The sequence below is a fragment of the Rhopalosiphum maidis genome, chromosome 4, assembly GCF_003676215.2.
Source record: "Rhopalosiphum maidis isolate BTI-1 chromosome 4, ASM367621v3, whole genome shotgun sequence".
Classification (NCBI taxonomy): Eukaryota; Metazoa; Arthropoda; class Insecta; order Hemiptera; family Aphididae; genus Rhopalosiphum; species Rhopalosiphum maidis.
The window spans coordinates 9,641,397-9,660,734 of NC_040880.1; the positions used below are offsets into that span (position 1 = coordinate 9,641,397).

General features: G+C 29.0%; 1 protein-coding gene across 1 annotated transcript in view; it reads left to right on the plus strand.

Annotated features, from left to right (window-relative positions):
* The window catches only part of LOC113548353 (zwei Ig domain protein zig-8-like), a 225,881-nt gene that overhangs the window by 155,773 nt on the left and 50,770 nt on the right, over positions 1 to 19,338 (plus strand). The window contains exon 5 of the mRNA XM_026949195.1: positions 17,601 to 17,761. Within this exon, the coding sequence (XP_026804996.1) occupies positions 17,601 to 17,761 (161 nt within the window). The remainder of the gene's footprint in view (positions 1 to 17,600; positions 17,762 to 19,338) is intronic.

Here is a 19,338-nt window from a genome sequence, read left to right on the forward strand (position 1 = left end):
GTCGTTCGAACGTCACCACGCTATCGATCGGTATTATCCGTCGTAATATTATTATACTTTCGTTATAGCGACGACCAATATGAATATTACACAATAACGTGATCGTCCGAAGGGTTTGTCGGCACCTGCAGTCGTGGGCGACGGCGGCGGCCAAACCGTCTTCCCGTTCGATTTATACAACACTCGCACGCTATAAGAGACCCGGCCCCGGTGATTTTCCACCGGTTTTTTTATTATGGCGGGGGGGGTGGTGGTGAAAATACGAGCTTAAGGCGACGGGAGAGAGCACACATTATCCGGGCGCGGGACAGACGCTGTTCGTAAATACGGTTTCATCTGCAGTATTCCACAATAATATATTATCACGGAAAGTGACGCTTTTTTTCCCGAACAAGATTGCTGCCGCCTCCGCTCGGTCCGAAAACACACGCACACGAAAACACTGCACAGTTGGTGATTATATTGTCAGGACGTACGCACGTACGCGCATTAACGTTTTCACTGTCTCGCCATCTCTCTTCCGCTCACTATACTCAACACATAGTACATACACACCGTACCAATCACCCCCCGCGAATACACGCAAACACAAGCGCACATCAACTCTCTCTCTCTCTCTCTCTCTCTCTCTCTCTCTCACTCACTAGATATGGGCGTGTATTATACAGGTGCACGTACTTGTCGCACGCGCGGGCGAGTCCCCAGAGGATCCGGACCGTTCCCGTTTCGTTCCGTCACGACGTTATACATAATTTAATATATATATATGTATAATATTATATAGTAGGTTTATATGTATATATATATGTGTGTACGCGAATACGTAAACATAATAATAATAATAATAATAATAATAATAATACTCTATAGTCTGTATAGGTACGACGTACGACCTACGCGCGTATACGTACACATATATATATATATGTACTTTATGTACACACACACACACACCCGCGTACAACACCGCTTGGAAACCGGCCCGACCCGACAGTTCGCGCCGCGACGAAAGTTTCAACACTAAATCCCGTCGCGTCCGATGCACGAGCGCCGCCGCGCAGATACCCCGCGAACAGTAATTAGTCGCCTGCACGTGTGTGCATATCGTACATTTCGTCCACCGCACACGATATATGCTTACGGTTATAGTGCCTACCTCCTGTAGTATTACTACTATTATTACAATTATTACTATAATAATATTAATGTGGTATTATCATTTTCACTGTATACCTATAGCGAACGCCGTGGCGCGTTTCTCTCTCTCTCTCTCTCTATATATATATCATATTATAACGTTGTTATATGGCCGCGGCGGCCACAGTGTGTCGGCCGTTCTATTATCGTGGTTATTACTGTAACCTACTTTCGTGACACTGTTGGAATTGACTCGCTATTATTATGAAATATGCACGTCGTACATAAAATAGCCGCACGCGCCGCCGATGCGCTGCGAAAATTGTTAAACGACTAAATCGTATTACGAATCGGTCCGGGGTAAGAACACGATGCGTGTGAACACGCGCACAATGATGAGTACCCTCTGAGAGTCTGATCTCGATTCGATTTTCGAATAACATTGTTTTAAATATTAAATGTTCAGGAGGTGGCTGAACGATTCCCTCCCTCGAGTCGTTCGAGCCATCTTCGTTTCATACTTTCATAACGTTTACTTATTATGGCTCATATTTTGTATAGGCTGTAAATATTTGAGCTTTTTCAATAAAAAAAAAAATTAATATTAGGTACTCTGCAATTAACCACGCATATTAATATTATTATTGTTAAAAAAAAAAAAAAACCACTAATATTTTTTAAATACTGTACAAACGGATGACCGGTGATACAGTGATGTAGTTGAATTTCAAAAAAAACCATGCGGTTTTATTATTATTCTTTTGAAATGTACTTAAAACATGTATCGGCAACATATGCCAGAATTGTGTGTCGAACGTTTGCATTAAAAAAAATACATTTATGTAAAACAATGTCTTTATCAAACAAAGCGTCCCAATGTCATTCCTATTATAATATAATAAACGCATAACTGTAGATACAATTTTTATGCTAATAAATAGGTAATATTATAAGGTTTAATCTTTGAAATATATACTTATGTGAACGGATCAAAGAAAAAAAATGTTTAAAGTAATTCCTGAGTTCAGACTTGCACTGAATTTTGTTTTTTCCGAACACAAATTAAAAAGGTCGATAGACATAACTGGAAGATACGTTTCTCACAAATGTGAAATACGTGTGGAGATATTTCAATCCATGAACACCTGTGTTTTAGACGTTGGTCTTTTATGGTATACCATACAAGGTACATTACGATAATTTTAAGAACTCTAAATTGAGTCGAGTAATCAAATAAAAAATTTAAAAAAACTCAATTTTTTTTAGTCAACCAGAATACTGAAGAACACTTTCACTGACATTTAATAATTATATCGTGTACTTACAAAGTTTAGGAAATTAGACATCCAAACAGTTGAAAGCATTTTTAAATTACATAAATGGTTAATGTTATTTTCAGAATATTTTTTTGTTTAGAGAAACACGCATAATAATTACAGTAAAATATTTATTAGATAAATTCAACTGATGACTCTTAGCCGTCTCACACTTTTACAGTCAATGATACAAGAAGAATCATTAACAAATATAATGTTATAATGTGACTACTATCGATATGCTTCTGCGAAAAAATATTTTATTTCTATGAGATGATAAATATAGAAAATTATTTAGAAAACTATGCACTAAATCCAAAACAATAATAAATAAAAAAATAAAATGAAAATAACCGAATCGAGATAATTCCATCTAGTGGTTTTCCACTTTTGATAAGATTCTGAAATACTTTGGAAATAATAAAATATTGTGTTTTTCACTGCCATATCGCTGGTGCACATTCAAAAGGATATATGTGTGTTATTTTTGTTTATTAGGATTCCGGGGAAACCAGAAAAGAATTACAATATTTGGAATTATTATGAGAAAAATAAAATGTTTTTGTGCTCACAAAAACAATAAACGGATCTAACGTTTTCATTAGGCTAATGTATTTAAATATATTATTAGCAACTATAAATGCACATAAAATTACACTTAGTCGGAATCCAAACAATAATACTACAAGGAATACATAAGTAGAACATCTTTTGGATTATATTTTTATTAACGTATTTATTTACATTGATCGATAACCGTGATAAAGAAATACTCGGATTTCAAACGGTAAAATAATATTATTTATAATTTAAATTTAAAATTATATATAATTTTTAAATCTTTAAGTACTAGAAATATTATGGTTGTTTCTAAGTTGTTTTTTTTTTTTTTTTTGTTAAATTTAACAGGAAAATATATATAAAACACCGATATAATAATAATTAATTTTTAAATAATAAATACAATTTTTTTCAACACGTGATTATTATTTTTTTTGTAAAATTTAAAAATATATTTCATATTTATGTTTTTCACCATTATTTACAACATTAAGGATAATATGGTAAAAAATCGTAAATTAGTGATCAGTGAATATTGCAGACAGTGTGTGTGTACGAACGAACGTTATTTCATTGACATATGTATCGTATACACAAATCCGTTATTAACACGATCATTACGCCTAATCAAATATTATTGAAATTAGTTGGCTTTGTTATCTGTTGTGAAACACTGTTTTTCGTTTATATGCAAGCGTGACATTAATACATTATTTACGCACTCTAGTTTGACATCGGATGGAATCGCTGCAGATTTGCTTGGCAGTGCGAGCTTCGCGTGTCACGGCGACGAAATAAAATAAAATACGAAATATATACATATAGTAATACCGACGTTGGTAGAATATGTTTGCCATTATCGTAGCCGCGATCACCGTCATCAGTAGTATAATATTAAATCAATACATTGTATAGCGTAAAATACGCGGGTTATGAACCCGCGAGTCACCTCGCGCATTTGTACACTGTTAATAAACTTTCTCGTGAACTTTTTTTTCATTATAATTAAAAATACTAAAATTTTACAACCTGTAAAATATAATGTGCAATGCGTACGATAAGCAAATCGTAGGAAAAGAATTAGAAGGCGTGAGCGGTGAAGTCACCGAGTACCGGCATGCCAGGTAACTTACAATATTATTATAATATTTAGCCGCATCCATCACGTAATGTATCCCATAGGTACATTATTAAGTTTCAAAGTGTATCATCTTCGTGGATTGGTTTTTAATTAATGTATTCACGCATACGACTTAACGACGAATAACTTCCTTGTTGTTGTTGTTGTTGTTATTATTTTTTTTTTCCGGATTAGTCGTGGATGACGATTTACTTTCATCTCCGACGTTATTCCAACGATAACGATCCCCCGAATCTCGTAACGGCTACAAATAGCGATGCACGTACATACCATATGACACAATATATTTCGTCGATAACACACGGGTGTGCATAGATACCTATTAAAATGATAATAATGATATGTTCCGTGTCACGGGGAGAAGTGTGTGTGTGTGTGTGTGTGTGTGCATACATATATTATATAAATGTGTATAATAGTCGCGTGTTCTGCGGTAATCCCACGGATAGACGCGCTGTCGTCGGCGTTTTATTTTCCACTCGACTCTCCCATGTTATTACTATGCGTACGGCGCGAAATCCCCGACGGCGGCACCGCCGACATGTGGGATTAGATGGCGGCGGTGACGACGCTCCGACAATATAAAATGTGTTTGTACTGTTTTGTGTGTTCGATCGCTTCGCCGTTGTAGTGTATAATATTATACACGACGAAACACTCGTAAACAATAATATAAGAGGCGACGCGCGTGTTACTCGTAAGCGATTTTTTTTTTTTTTTTTTTAATAAAACAATCTTAAATTTGAAAACGGGCAAACGAAATATTTATATGGCCACATAAGCTTATTTGTGGTTAATTTTCAAATAATTTCTCACTCTATCATATTATTATAATATACTATACAATAGTTCTATAATATTATTACGCAAACAAAATATTTCTATAACAATATAAAATCAAAAATATATTTAATTTTTAACGTTTATCGAACGCTTTTAATAACATACATTGTTTGGGTGGTATCAAATCAAAGATAAACAAAATTGATTTCAAAAATGGATCAAAATAATTTCAAACATAAAATAATGAAAAATTTTTTCAATATCACACGCTTATAAAAAAAAATATATCTATCAAACTGGGAAACATGAAATTTCACGTTTAGGAATAATTATTCGAAGGGACTGAGAAATCTTTAAAAATTTATACCATCAGCTGAAACGATGCGCATTCATATCCAGAACAAAGGAAAAAAACCGCTTAGATTAATAGCTGCCATCAAAAACAAGGGGACGGTATAATCTTTTAACACATGGTCGAACTCTTGAACTCTGAACTTTCTCCGAAGAATAATTTTTTCACTCATTCAAATTTATTATTTAAACCACATTTTTCATCAATCGTAATGATATTATATTTATCCTTAAACCGTCTGGAGCAGTGGTTTTCGATCGGCCGGAAACGCGTGCGCCAAGACATGTAGACAAGTGTCGATGGCGGATTTAAGATCAGCTCGTTTTTTCTCGACCGTGTAATTACATGACAATTGTCCTTTGAACGGTCGTTTGTTTGTTGTGCTCTTTCCGGAAGTTTTCCTATTTTACAGAACGACTTCATCACACTGCGCACCCTTCCGCTGCCACGACCAATATATACCTATTCCAACCCATCGTTGCCGGCAAATCGAGTGCAATACTAAAGTGTTGGTGGAGCAGTTATCGTTAAAAGTTTTCTTGTTTTTACTTTCGCAACAGCGATTATGCGGCCAAAAGCGTGGTAATTCAATGGCGGATCCAGGCGGTTTTCGTTTAGCTCTTAACGTTAATTATTATTACGGTGGTGAAAAAATATATATATTATTATCAACGCGTAAAGGTTCATGGTGAAATAAAACTTTGAAAAAAATTACGTGAAATGACCACGAGTTTAGATAAGAAATTAAAAAAATCCTTCCAGACATTATTCTTTCTCGTTCGCAAATAAATACATTAAATGAATTTGTATGTGAGATACTGAAAAGTTAACCATCAAATCGGGACCATGTTTTTATAAAACATTAACTTAACCGAACTATAGTAGTATGGTTGTGATTAATAATTCAAACCGAAAATCAAAAAAATAATCAACAATTTGATGAGAAACACTAATCTCATAAATGATTGATCTATAAAATGTTATAGTAGGTACATACCTATATATTTTTAAGTTGTAAATAAAATTATTATTAGTGATAGAATTTATTATTTTATAACATTAAATGCAGTGTAAAATAGTAATAAAAGCATTACGTTTTGTAAAAATATTCTGTAATATGCAATTAAATTATAACCAATAATACTATCTACTATTAAATGAAAGCATCTTATAATTTAAAAATATATTTAATAAGGTAATGTATTTATTTATTTTATGTAATTTAAATTATTTTATTCAGTCATACTGTCAAATTCATTAACAACGTTTTTAATATATTTTAAAAAGTTTTTATTGAAGACAAAAATACTGATTTTATGAAATTGAAATTATCAACGCAATATTGTATAGGATTTAACTTTTCATTGCTTTCGTTTAAATATAGGTTGGTGCCATAAAACATTCATTTAAATATACAAGTTATGCAGCATCAATATGAGGTGATTCATTCATATTTTGAATACAATTTTTAATAAGAAACAACAGTTCTTATAAATCTAACCCTAGTGTTTATAATTAAAGAATGCGAACGTAAACTAGTTAGAGCTAAAACATGCAGACATACTTAGAAATGAAGTGTAATGCGTTATCGCGATACAAGAGAGAGAACGGAAAATTAAACGTATCCATACACCGCAGTAAGATATTAAATTCAAAATATTACTATTATACTCAAAATATAATTTGATTTAGGTATTACAACTAATAATATTATAATACATCAATACACCACTTACTACTTAGTAATAATAGTATTCAGTTTGTCGATAGAATCGTATGGAATAAGATACAGTTCTCGAAATACAATAGTCTATTTTCTAGGTCTTGTGAATAAATAAACCACGGCGACTTGCAGTAATATAGCAAAAGAAGACATTAAACAAGTTATTTAAAATAGGTTTTAGAACTTTGCAAAGAGCTTTTTTTTTAAACTAAAAGCTTTATTGATATTTTCAAAAACTTTTTACGCTTGAGTACAAAAGGATCATCAAGAATTAAAACGTCTCTACGATTTTTACTTCTTTTAAATTTTTAAAAATATCATAGAGCTTTGTTCAGTCGTAAAAAGTCGGCAAGACTTTACTTAACGATGATATTATGTATTTGGTTATTTGTGATTGAAAAGGTATAAAATATGTATAATGCTTATAATATTAAAATAAAATTATTATTATTATTATTATTATTGTTATTATTAATCAGTTTAAAGGTAATAATCGATTCATAATATAATTTTCAAACATACATTTATTTTTCTATAATGTTATTAAGTAACTAAGTACAAAACGTTTTTGTATTTGATTTTATCAAACAACTTATAAAGTATGTTTTTTTTTTTTAGATATTGTACAAAATACATTGGTATTGTAAGACATATTTTTCGTGACACACTCGGACTTAAACATGTTTATTTATTTTATATCTTTATTTTTTTCTAAGCTCCAATATCATAAATTGATATTGTTCCAAAATTGTACATTTCAAACCATTGCCGAAATTTAAGAGATTTATTGCACACAATACTTTTCCATTGTATTACTTATTGTTCGGCGCTGAAAACATACGCTCTATATGTGTCTTATAGTGGAAAGATGATAATCGCACAAAGATAATATCTCTGTCTACTATATTCTATTATTAAGTCAATGTTAGTATTTCAATGGATATACTATAATCATATTTTATGTTTTACTAAAGTAAAAAAAGAAAAAAAAAACCATATAAATTTATAGCGCTTAACTAAATCATGTATATTTATCAGTTATAAATTAATGCACATAACTATTTTTTGATTCATCGATGAAGATATTTCTATCGCTTTGTCAATTTATTTATAACCATATAAAACATATTTAAATATATTATCTACCTAGTGACAAAAGTTGTTTTATGAACTCAGTGCAATATTCTTTAAGCGTTTTTTTTTTTTCAAACTCGGTATTATTCTCCAAATAAAAAAAAAAACCTTAAATCCACTAAAAAATTGTATGACTTACACTAACGTTTCTACAGTCACTGATAACACATATAAGCATCCAACTTAGATGTTAGACGATAAAAAAGTTAATAATAGCTACATTTAACCTTCTCATTGCTGTTAAAAAAAATCTATAATACTGATATTTATGGCGCTAAAACTCTCAAGTACAAAACGCTTACTAATGTAATAATCTTAAAATCTAAGCATACGTGAATTGACGTGTCTTCTATTAAAAATACATTCATTCAAATTAATAAGCTTACACATATTTATTAATAATTCACTTGATTTGTGTTCAAAACTATTTATTACTATATTAATACAATTCGTTTTACATCAATTTGTAAATATAAATAATTGTAAAAACTTTCAATTATATTGTATAAAACAAAAAAAAATAACTTTTAATATTAGGTAATTTATTAAATAAATCATATTTTTATGTATTAACATTTAAAATTATATTCTACAAAGTAAAAAAAAAATATATTACACTAAATTATCTATTAACCTCAACGGTTTCAAATAGCTTTGGAAGCCACAAACAATGTTCTAATGAACAAAAAAAAGTTTGATATTATTATTTTTTTTAAATCTAGATTGTTTTAGACTTAAATGTGTATGGTGTATTTTAAAGCATATTGTACCTATTATTATTTTAATGATCAAAGCGCTCATTGACAACACTCATTATACGGTAAAATTAATTTTAACAAAAGCTCCCAATTAATATTTCAGACAATGTGATATCATTAAAAAGTACATGTCAAAGAAATAAAATAAATGTATTTTACATCGTTAATATTATTTTTTTATTTAAACACTTATTTTTTGAACACGTGTTCTTTAATATCTTTTACGAAATCTTAAAAAATGTTTTTTCCTGCTTTTAGAAATATGAAAATAAATAAACAAAATAATTATTTCAATTCTGCGATTAATTTAAGTTTGTACTATTTTTCATTTTTACAAAAACCGAGTAAACAAAATAATCGTTATAAGATATAATATACAATCATAAGACATTGTACATTTTAATTCCATTTTTATATATATTTATTTAAATATTCTTTTTATCTACGTATTTAAAGATTATTTCGATAAATATTTTTGTGAGTTTGTTAATTTTAGCGAATATACCAAAAAGTTAAAATTTTATTTTCGGATGCTTATTTTACATCTGTGTTTAAAGTAAACATTAAATAAATAACTATTACTAAAGTACTACACAAATAAAAGATAATATTAATAATTATTATTATTATATTAGATAAAATTAAAATAAAATAGAGCAAATTATATAGGTTGTGTGATTGGCAAGTGGATATATGGTTAATATTATATTATATTATTATTATTATACGATATTTCCTTTAAAACTTAAAAGAAAATTCAAATGATAAAATTACAACATACACAGCTGCATGGTTTAATCTTTTATTCCAGTCATTAAATTACATCGGACAACTATGCAATCAAAACGATTACAATATAAATCAATTCTAAAGGTATACTTTTATAAGTAAATAACACTGATAATTATTAAAAATGTATCAATTCTAAGAAAAAAGTAAGTATCGTTTAAAATGTTAAAAAAAAAATGAAAATTAAGATCCGTCAAGATTTTGGACTTAATCGAGGCGCTATAATAACAGTGATCAAAGTGCCTCCATAAATACAATCCACCACTTTTAACCGTACAAGGCTTACCACACAACAATATAGGTACATAGCGCTCAACAAAATTCCAGTTTTTAGATCATTATTTGTAGTCCGTACCATAGCTTTACATTTACTCTGATAGGAATATCTATTGTGAAGCCTAACCTTGGGGTTTTCTCATTTTTAAAGACTATTTAGATTTTATCACGAACGTGAAAGTTAGGATTTAATCATTGACGAGGTTCGGCTAATTGTCTTCGTCTATCTGTAGCTATACGTTGTATACAAGTCTTCGAGTAAATGCTGAAATCATTTGTATTGCCAATGCCGCCTATCTATCAGAGAAATAAGTAACAGACTAAATTTCTGATTGGTCTCATATCGGTTACACGCACTGCAGCAAAAGAACTAGAAAACGAATCACCTTCATACAATAGAATTATCATATGTTTATACTACCAAATTGAAATATTTGAATATTTGATGAAATAAATTGTACAAATGTGACATATTATATCGAATCTATAGAATTGTAACAATACATTAACACCTTATCATCTACTGATTGTGTGCCACTAACTCGTTGCTTCAAATAGGTACTGTAACAAAAAACCAAAATCACGTTCTGATCTAGGTTTTGGTTTTTTAATAACAATTTTGAAAATTATTTGTTAAATATGTTAATGCGAAATAATCTTCTTTGGAAAATCTGTCGGAGTAAATGTGCATATTTTAGTATATAGAAATGTTCTCATAAAAACACTATTCAAAAACTATAACGCAAACAGATTTACATTTTGATTTATGTTATACTGAATATAATTACATTAAATTTGTATTTACTGTCTAAACAATTCTTTAAATAAGGTTCAACGTGACGTTTTGCACATTGAATACAAATCTCGATAGAATTTACCTAGTCATTTTTCAACAAAACAGTTCACCGACAAATACAAGCACTATACTCACTGATTACACTATATCGAATTTGCATCCAATCTTTCTCGTGGGAGCATTTCTGGGTGCGTGTTGTATGCACTCTACGCAGTAAAAATTCAACTACTAAAAAAACCAATGACCTATTTAGTTTAAAAAAAAAAATTGAAAATAAACGTTTGCTGAACGATTGGTCCATCCCGAGGGAAAACAACCTAACGAAATGGGATTACACTATGTCTTAGGTGAACCATTCGATTTTTGCAAACACGAAAAAAGGTTGATAGGGGACACACTTTACATACAATTTAAAGTGATGGGCTAAAGTATTCAAGTTAGAAGGAAACTGAATTTATTTTCTTATTCCTAATTGTATTTTATTTTATTCTCCCAAATCAAATTTTCTGTCTAACAGGCATAATATTTTGAATGACCTAAAATACAATATTTCCAATAAATTTTCATAAAATCTGTCAACAAACATCACCAGTATAAACAAAAATATTTTTATCATTTATTGACCGTTTGTATTTAGTTTATCATTGTTCTTATTTTGCCACATTCAGTTTCATTATGTAATTATTGTGTACAATATCAAAGCCCACTCATAATTTTAAAAATGTCTTGATCAATTAAAAATCTAAAAATATATTTATGTAATTGTTTTATCATTTAATAAAATAAAGTAATCAAATTTGGACATATTTTTTTTTCTTATAGAGGCCTATAAGTTAAAAACAATCGTGCTTTTCAACAAAAATCATAACGGTTACATTTAAAAGTTCAGTTAAATATAAATTTATAGTTAAAAACCAATTAAGGGTAAATATATAGTGTAGTATACTTTTAAAAATAATTTTTACTTAAATTTATGTAAATAAATAGGGTATAAAAATGTTCTCATTTAAAATTTAAATAATCACCAGTAAAATTATTGTAATACATTTATACATTTTTGTACTTTTTAGAATAATTATTATCACTGATATTTTTTAAGTTTGATTTTAAAAATAAATATAAATGTTAAACAAAATTATATGATTAGAAGAGTAAAATAGTTTTATGGTTTTGATATAGCTAGTTTTATTAATAATTGTGTCATATGGCTGTTTCTAAAATCAAATTTTTTTTGGATTTTCATAAACGGCTAGTTTTGAAGTTGGTTTTGAAATATTGGTGGTTTTTAAACAAACATTGAAACATTTTAATAACAACAAAACATTAATTTTACGTCATTCCTTAGACAGATTAAAACTTTATTTTATTCTATATTTTATTAACACATTTTATTATTTAAACATAAAAAAAATGTATTTGACTGTGGCTTGTTTTGAAATAAACATCATTGGATTGGCTATTTTTAAACCAACCACAATTTTCCATGATCAGTTTAAACGAATTATACTTTTGATTTATAGTCAATATTTTTACAGAACTTGTAATACAATGAGGCCATTCGGACCATTTTTATAAAAAAAAAAAACAGTTTTGAAAAAACATTCTTTCAGCTAATTTTGAAACTATACATCTGAATGGTTATAAATGTTTTGTGATATATAATTATTTAATACTGACAAGTCTTTCATAGACAATTATTGTGAGGAACTAACCAAAGGATTAAAGCACCTTCACAGGTATAACAATACGTGATTAACTCATTATATTTAAGCCTCTTCAGCCGCAACTGCAGATGTGACCAAAATGTTTATTGGTGATTATAAGTCGATAAAATTTCCAGATATCAACTTATCGTACTCAAACAACCCATAAGGTCATAAACATAGCACATTTAACTGTGATTAAATTAACAATAAAATTGTTACGCGTACACTAAGTTTACATGGCCAATTTCGGAGAGTTTACATAAAATATCCAAAAGTCCTATCCATTACATTATGTAACTTAACGACAATTATTATGATAATTAATACTTTGTTAGTTGTTATAGATTATTGTTATAGTTAGTAGTCGGTACTATAAAACTACAGTATCCTTAAAAGTTTCCAATACCTCGTGGAATGTTAAAACTTTTACATTATTTTTGACATGTATAACTAGAAGTACGCACTCGTATGTTAAATATATATTTTACTTAATAACAAGTCCATAACTTATTCATTAATTCACGTCTTCACTCGTCATTGCATATCATATAGAATTGATTATTAGTTATAAAATTTATTTCACGTTATATCACTATCACTTCCACTACAGTTGAGCTCAAGACATTTAGTCACGTTAAAATGCCTGGTAATAATTTATTAAGTCATTTATGTTGACATTTCATATAATGACCGTAGTGGTGATCACCATCTGCACTTGTCATTTAATTGGAGTCCTATAAATTATTATATATTATTATCTTGTACACGATGACGCGACGCTTTCGAGTTTGTTTTTGGCCAATATATTGTTAATGCAAACGTTCGTAGTCTGTTGAACTAATATGGCAGGGAAGAGAAATTTATACACAAACAAAACTACATGGTATCTATTCATGAAATGCTTAAATTACGTGTGACGATTATGATATTCTGAAGATCACGCAGATTTCGAATGCACCACAAAAATCAAAAATACTCGGCCTTATTGCATATAAACTATGAGAATTTCGTTATATTATTATTCTATACTTGTCGTCTATTTAATTTTACTAGATATAATTTTTTTTTTTTCGTGATATATTTATTTGTATATACACAGCCATAATTATAAATTTGAATAGTATTGATTTTTACGAAGTTCAACGGAAAATTATCAAAGAACCAATGTACATGCAACGATTTAGATTTATGTCATAACCAGACAACGACACAAGACTAAATTTTCTAATTTCTGATACCCACAGGCGTACCAGACATATTATTCAGTTCGTTACATTCAACTCGGAAATATTAGTTGAATTCTAAATCGTTAATTTATTGTACAATATTGATAGTTCATTTATATGAATTAATACACTTATACATACATACTCCAAGAGTTAATATGTAAAATAGGTATTTAATATATCATGATATTTACTAAAAGTGAAATTAAAATTTTTTTTTCGTTTTTTCTTTTAAATGTAAATAATTATTTTAGATTTATAATGTTAATAAGTTGTATGTTGAAATATATATAGTTGAGTATTCTATATTTATTAAAATGTTAAATCAAGTATAAGTGATGCTTTCAATTGAATCGATAATAAAACCATAATACGCACTATAAATTGACACAAAAAAAAGATTGAACAAGCAAATTTCTACGTGGCTCCGTATACTTACTAACCTTTGTAATATGGACTTTGTATACAAAGGACCATTGTGTAATACACGAAATAATTATTTATTCACATTGAAACTGAAGTGTTTTCTTTTATGATTTACCAATTCTATTTGAACAATAATATATTAATATAATACAATCATAAAACAAAGTTCTATACGATTTTTATGAAATTGATGAATTTAAGTATATAGGTACTATGATTACTGGTATCTATTCAATTCGAGTTTGAAAATCAAACAATATAAATGGATAATATTTGAATACAATGTTTTTATAGCTGTTAAGCTTAAATAAAAAGTATTTTTAAACGACACAGTTTTAATTAATAAATAATAGATAATTAAACTTAATCTTTTTTTTAAATAATTTATTAAATCGTATTTTTTCAACACACTATTTTTTAATACATTTTTATTTTGATATTGTTACCTACAATATATTTATTATTTTATTTAGCAAGGTTGTTCTATTTAATACCAAACGCTAAGTAAAAAAAATTGAGATACACTACTTAATACTTCACCAATAGTCCCCATGTGGTAAGTAATCCATATTAATAAAAATTGCAGTATATCATAACATTTTTTTGACCGAATTTCAATTTACTGTAAAAAGTATTTTAAGAACATTAAACTAATAATTTATAAGTAATAAGTAAAAACTGTGTACAATTTTTTTGGATATATATATATATATCAATTATAATAATATGTTTAGATTTAACACATTTGTTAACATTTTGAATCCATAACATTTTTGTTTTGCAATAAATCAAAGGATATAATTTAATTCAAAGATGGCAAAATAATATCACAAATTCACAACTAATAACTTTTATTATGTTTTTCTTATTAACATAACTAAGTTCTGAGTGATGGCCCATAAAATCAGTATTGATTTTGTTTAAAACTAGCATGTCGTAAAATTTCGACATTTTTTTGCCGTTTTTACAATTTTTCTTTACATTTTTTCGCACAGTGAAACTATACCGTAAAAACCATCTCTATTACCGGCTTCATATAAAAAGTTCCTCCGTAAAACTTTCAAAAAACTATTTTCAACAGAAAAAGAGACACACGCTCGCTCGGACTGACTGAAACGAAACACGCTGTCATTTGTAAAACCAATAAATTCCTCTGTCCACTTGCAGGAATCTCGCGGTATGTGTAAGGTTTTACGAATAGTATCGGTCTGCAGAAAATGTATTTTCAGCGGCGGTGACTTTTCAACGTTCGCCGTAATACTCGCGACATCAATTTTAAGTTTAACGCGGAATAAATCGTAATCGTGCCCGTAAGTCCGCGGTATTACAATAAATCATATTTTACACGCGTCGCGATAACACCTATTTATCGACGGATATTATTATTACGCGTATAATAGCCGAGGTTACGGCTGCGGTGGCATCGAGACGATGATCGGTATATTAATAGGCACCAATAACCCTAAACTGCCGCAAATTTACATGTTTATAATGTTTTATTATAATAAAATAATATTTAGTGGCACACGGAGAATTTTTAATGGGGTCGAGCAAAAGTTTTGTATAGAAGACCGCACAGCCAGTCACAGCCGACGTATGTATATCAAAATAAACAATAATTATTATCGTACACTTCCCGCCGCTCTCCGTCCACGACAGCACCGTATCTTACCATTACACTACACACACACACACACACACACACACACACACATATATATACACCATATAATAATAATAATAATAATATAAGTATATGGTGCACCGAGCCGCGGGCCATCTCTTTTTAATATTCAACGTACACGCGGTGAGATAACTTCTGCGTCAGGAATTAATGGAATTATCAACTTTGCTGCATGTATATACGCGAGCGTTTGTCGCGTCGAGTAGAACTTTTCGGTGCCCGCGATACGTGATTATGAATTCCGCTCAGGTCGTGCCGGCCGTCCCGGTTTGGTAAATCTCGCTACACGTATATAGACGAATACCGTATAGGTCTAGAATCGGAGTTCGGTCCCGGACCGACGGCGCTTCGAGACTCTGTCGCGGGGCCGAAGTTCCTATCGGTTCCCACCGCCCACCGTTGCGAAAAAAAAAAGTTTTCATTTTTCATCAAAAATATCTTAACGACTTATCGACATTGTTGTTTATAATCTCATTACGATCGCTAATTATTAGTTTAAACACATCGAACGTGTAAAAAAAATCATCTTATTGAGTTAACATTTCGAGAGGCTATCGTTTTCGAGTGTTAGACGAAAAATATAACGATTTTATCGTTTATTTCAATTAAAGCGTCCCGGATTTTACACGTAGCATTGCCTACACGATGTATCCGTTTTAAGTGTTTTAATACGTTTTTAAACCGAACTAAATACCATAGCATCATATTTTATCCACTTTTACAATTTCCATTTTTTTTTTTTTTTATACAAACCTTTTTTAATAATATTAATGCAAAATATTTCTGACATGCTACGTGAATCGTTATTATAGCCTACACAGCTATAACCAGTGGTTATTCTGGGTTGAATCGTTTTAAATTGATCTATATAATACATTAAACGGTTTAAAAACCAAGTAAATTGTTCATTTTGAAGACAATAATAGACTAATTTCACCAACTACTTTTGGTTTATAGAAACTATTAACACACTGTAGGTACTAAATCGTAAACGCTGCTAAATACTAACTCTAATAAATCGAATAAATAGAACAAAAATCTGTATGAATTACTTGATCAATATTTCACTGTAGTACAATAATAGTAATATATCACAGACTGCGTTAATGATTTTATCTATGTTTTTGTAACATAAAAGAATTAATCTTTAAATTGGCAATAAATATTACATTTTATAGACTAGAAAAAATGTTATCGCCTCATGTTCGTTGTGTATTTGTGTACGCTATCGTCATTTTATGTAATCTTTCCAAACAATATGATAATATATGTTTAAAAATATTCACAGAACTTAATTTTTAGATTGTTTATTTACAAAAGCTATTTCAAAAAAAGTGAACACAAATTTAACAGATTTAAACTAATTATTTATGTATTTTATAAATTTTTAGTTTTTTCTTGTACAGGTAATACATTCACGTACGATAGAAATACTTGATTCACTACTTTCCCGGAAAAAAGAGAAAACAAATTACACTTCAAGTCTTAACAATTTTTCATTTCTTGAGCAATAAATTATTTTTACGTCTAAAAAATTGAAACACGTTAATGCGGATAGAGAAAACAATAAAATACAATTATTTCCTACACTTTACAAAATTACGTTAGCCTAACCTGTCAAATTATAGAAGGTTTTGTTGTAAATATCTTTGGCAGTCCGTTCGTTTCGATTATGGTCAATCGCTTAATTAGTAACGCCACATATATTTAAAGAAAATTAAAAAATAATAATAATTAAATAAATAATGATAATAATATTGTTGTTAACGTGTATTTTTTTTTCTGTTCACAGACACCACTGCTTCTAGAAAGTTCTTGCAGGAGTTTCTACAGGATATCCCTCCACCAATTATTGGCCCAGTATTCGACAAAACTGTGCCGAACAACGTGACTGGGTTAGTTGGTAGAACCGCGTACTTACATTGCAGAGTCAAGAACCTGGGCAATCGAACCGTAAGTATATTTGATACTCGAGTATCTATAAATAATATTTACCAAGAATCGTCTAAACTCTAAAGCAATCGATGAAACCTCTTTAGTGTGTTTTAAGTAGAAGGACACAGCGACATTGTAATAATATTATAATATTCTAACAATCAATTAATACTGAAAACGTATATTTACGTCCGTTTAAATATTTATTTTGTATCAAGCTTAAACTGTGTAGAAACCGTTTGCAATAGCGATAAAAACTTACAACACTAAAATTAACTACGGAGCTAAGCTTTTTTTTTTTTTAGCGATAGTAGTAGTAGTAGTAGTAGCAGCAGTAGTAATAGTAGAAGTCTAGAAATAATTAACAATACGAATGTAATAAAATAAAAAAATAAAACATTTTATTTCATATCCAAGCAACAATTTATACTTGTTGAAACTCTTTTGAAATTGCGAGGACAATAACATTTTTCTAAAAACATCTGTAGCGATTGTTTCTGAATTTACTGTGTATTTTATATCTTTCAACATCTGGTATATTATACTTTTTTTAAGTATTAAAGTTTGATAAAAAAAATTGTTTAAATCCAATTTTAATCCTTTTATGATTTTTATTATAAATATCATAATAAGATGTTTTATTAACAACCATCTCGATTACGTAAATTAAAATGTTAATCAGATGCAATAGTTAATATTATAAAAACAAAGATGGCTAATTAATATTTTATAAGATTGGATTTTTCAACGAATCAATCAATAATATTGACTTTAATATAGGTATGTTGAATAAATGTTACTTTACTACGAATAATATTTTAAATAATTTTTTTTTCGTGATAAAAATCTTCAGATATTCGTATTTTTAAAGATAGGTTAGGTTATTAATTGAATAATTTACCTATATAATGTATGTCTGTATAGTCTTGTATAATATGTATAACTTTTCGAAAACCTTAATCATAATATATTTGTATTCAAATATTTTAAATTAAATTTAAGTACGCCACAATAATGATAAAAACAACAGCAAAACGGTTATGTTCATATCATATATCTTTATCCTAAGAAGAAACAATTACATTTTTTAAGCTTCAAACAACTTAAAGCATTTAAGTAGGATAATTGAAAACTCCGTGAAATATAACCGTCTTATAGTTATTATTTTTTTTATGTGATAGGGAACATCTGTTTCAAATTGTTCATGAACATTATTATGGTTGTGACCAGTAATTTTGTCTTGTAATGACCAGGTGTTACCGTTGAATAAAAACAATTTTACTTATAATTATTGATGTCGATAAAAAAAAAATTGAGCTGACGAAAAGTTATACACCACTATAAAGATAATAATTATTGTTCATCCAAGTTCCACATTTTTTTGGTTAAAATATTATACTATAATTCGATATAATAAAGTAATAAACCATATTATTTGGCTTATATAATACAAAATCATAACACACCTGTTTAGTATTAATATATTATTATTTTTATTATTAAAAGGTATTTTATATAATTATTGGAAATTAATTTAAAAGCATACTTTTTCACAGTGATGGGTACTAACTAAATCAAAACTGAATTTAAATTAT